Source organism: Anomaloglossus baeobatrachus, chromosome 1 (genome assembly GCF_048569485.1).
Source record: "Anomaloglossus baeobatrachus isolate aAnoBae1 chromosome 1, aAnoBae1.hap1, whole genome shotgun sequence".
NCBI lineage: Eukaryota > Metazoa > Chordata > Amphibia > Anura > Aromobatidae > Anomaloglossus > Anomaloglossus baeobatrachus.
In genome coordinates this window covers 471740126-471743250 of record NC_134353.1, presented here as the reverse complement: position 1 = coordinate 471743250, position 3125 = coordinate 471740126, and the positions used below count along the sequence as shown (strand labels likewise).

Genomic DNA, 3125 nt, shown 5'->3' with positions numbered 1-3125 from the left:
AGTGTCATGGACTGCATGGCTGGGGACAGGTGAGTGTGAGTGTGTGTGTGTGTACATGCCGCGTGCAGGAGGGGGCGGAGCAAGCTGAGCGGGGAAGTGTCGGCTCCCTGCACACGTAAATAGGATAAATATCGGGTTACTAACCAAAGCTTTGCTTGGATACCCGATGTTTATTTTTTTACCAGCTTACCGCAGGCTGCCAGCGATGGTTCCCTGCATACTTCAGCTGTAAAAAGCCCCGCTTTTGCTGATAGAACCATTCTCGAACGTAACTCGAACTGTCGAGCTTTTAGCAAAAAGCTCGAGTTCGAGTTCTAACTAGAACACCCCCTAAAATCACTCGAACTGCGAACTGGAGAACCGCGAACTGCGCTCAACTCTAGTTGTGATACCTTTTAATGGCTAACTAAAATAAAATAAATGATGTTACAGAGCAAGCTTTCAAGACTTCTCAGGTCTCTTCATCAGGCATGGTATAACAAAATATCTGAAGAAACATAAATATATACACAAACAGGGCAGAGGGATGGCATAATAAAAGGACATTTAAATAAACAAACACTAAGCTTAGAAAAGTCCTTAATTTTGATTAGTGGTGTGAAAGTTTTATTGTCCCAATATCCATGTAGGATCAGAGGCATGGTGCCCTCAGTCTCTGGAACAGACTCCTCAGATTTTGTAGTGGGTCATAAATCCTCCTGACAGGATGAGTCCTGTGGGGACAGAATCAAACATTGTAATGAATTTGTATTCCCAGACCCCCATCCTAATATTCTAGCGTGAACAGGTGCATACTGAACATGAGATATATTAACAAACAATAGACAGTTGCACACTGTATTGCTAAGATATGTAAACAATGAATATTGAAATATGAACATGCATTACTGGTGGTAGCATGTTATCATCATATTTTTACAAATTTGAAATGGGTTTTACTAATCAACATTGATCTAAGTAGAATGAACACAACACTGTAAAACTGAGTTCACAGTCTTATAATCGTCCGTTAGAATGTCTCCTGCAGAGATTTGCTGGCAAATTGATTTCTGTCAGATCCGTTTTTTTTAACATTGGAATCTATGGCAAAAGGATCCATTAACAGATTGCTATTTATCTTCCATTTGAAATGGATCCTGTAAGAAAAAATGGATCAGTTACAAATTAAAGAAAAACGGATGACTAAGTAGCAATCTGTTAACAGATCCGTTCTACTTAAACTCCAATGTTAAAAAAAACAGATCCAGCAGACATCAGATATTTACCAACAGACAAACGGATCACATTCTAATGGATGATTACTGGACGTGTGAACTCAGCCTAAGTTTGTAGACACTCATGATGCCTATTTATTACTATAGTTCATATCACAGGTTGGTATTATATTAATATATGTTTTTTTCTGCCAAATTTTCAGATGTCAAGCCTTTCAAAGAAAACAATGATAAAACAAGGTTGCAAACTGCTTCTTGGCTTAACAGTTGGTGTCATTCTACTGCACTTTCTTTTCGTATCAAACAACCCTAAAGTTCCTAATAAAAGAAATTCAGAAGCTGAGACTTTTACTTATCACAATCCAGCCATTACAGAATTACCCCCTATCAAATGTGCAGAAAACATTTCTGTTCACAACATGCCAAATTTTGCTAAAGAAACACAAAATTTTAAGGATTTTCTGGTTTATCGTCATTGTAGGGCTTTTCCATTGCTACTTGACTCTCCCATGAAGTGTGGTGGACCTTCTAACGAAGATGTTTTTCTTTTGCTAGCTATTAAAACTGCCCCTGGAAATTTTGAACGCCGTGAGGCAATTAGGAGAACATGGGGAGAAGAAAAGACATATAATGGTGCAAAAGTGAAAAGAGTCTTTCTTAGTGGTGTCCCAAGGGATAAAAAGCAAAGAAAACGGATGTTGCAGTTGCTGTCCACCGAGAATGAAATATTTGAAGATATTGTGCAGTGGAATTTTGAAGATTCATTCTATAATTTAACCCTAAAGCAGGTCCTCTTCCACCAGTGGGTTGTGCATAAGTGTCCAGGGGCTCAGTTTATATTTAATGGAGATGATGATGTATTTGTCCATACATTAAACGTTGTAACATATTTGCAGAGTACGAAGATACATGGCAAAAAGAGACATCTCTTTGTTGGGGCTCTGAATGAAGGGATGCCTCTAATCCGTGAGAAGCACAGCAAATATTATGTCTCAAAAGAAATTTTTCCCGCTGAGTCCTATGACCCCTACTGTGGTGGTGGCGGTATTCTTGTTTCCAGCTTCACGGCCTCCTCTATAAACCAGGAATCTCCGTACATCCCATTAATTCCAATTGATGACGCTTATCTCGGAATGTGCCTGAAGAGAGCAGGGCTAACACCAGGAAATCATGAAGGAATACGCACCCTTGGGATCAACGTACCAAACAATGTTGACTCTTTTGATCCCTGTTTCTATCAGCATATGCTCATGGTACATCGATTTATGCCTTATGAAATGTTAGTCATGTGGAAATCGTTACAGATCACAAAACATTCATGTTTAAGTCATTCAAAAACCGTGATGAATGTGACTAAGTTTAACTGAATGTCCATAAATGTGACATAACCATCATTTTAATTTTTATTTCATAAATCAATAGTAAAATGAACATAAGTAACTTTGTAATAAATCTTAACAGACAAATCTTCTTTCTCTGCCAGAATTAATCAGTAGTGATGGGAAGACCCGGACTGTAAAAGTCTTTATCATGCCTGAGTATCAAACTTGTGGGATGGACCACATTTAGGGTTTTTTTTTAATTATTTATTTAAACAATTTTTATTTTTTTTTAAAAAAAAAAGGCCACATGCGGCTCCTCTTATTTTGATACACAGTCAAGATAAGCGCATGGCTGAGGGCTCCAGCCTGTGGCCGTATGCTTTATCTGTGCTGTTAGCTGCCACACAGTGGTGGTGCGTCTGACTGCAACCAATTAGAGATGCCGGTGGGCGGGGAAAGCAGTGCATATGCATGAAGGTAAATGTGTGGCCCTGGAAGTGAATGAGCAGTCAGGAAGCAGTTATGGCCTCGCCACAAACTCGGTAAGTATAGCGTGCCTGCTCCTATCCCTTCTACCACCATCTTTAAC

The 3125-nt window shown here is 39.2% G+C and overlaps 1 protein-coding gene across 1 annotated transcript; it reads left to right on the top strand.

The window, feature by feature from the left end:
• Positions 1-1417: 1417 nt before the first annotated feature.
• LOC142295083 (N-acetyllactosaminide beta-1,3-N-acetylglucosaminyltransferase 3-like) lies at positions 1418-2808 on the top strand. Its single transcript, XM_075338156.1, has one exon. The coding sequence runs from the start codon at positions 1418-1420 to the stop codon at positions 2579-2581; it is 1164 nt and encodes a 387-aa protein (XP_075194271.1). The 3' UTR covers positions 2582-2808.
• Positions 2809-3125: the final 317 nt, after the last annotated feature.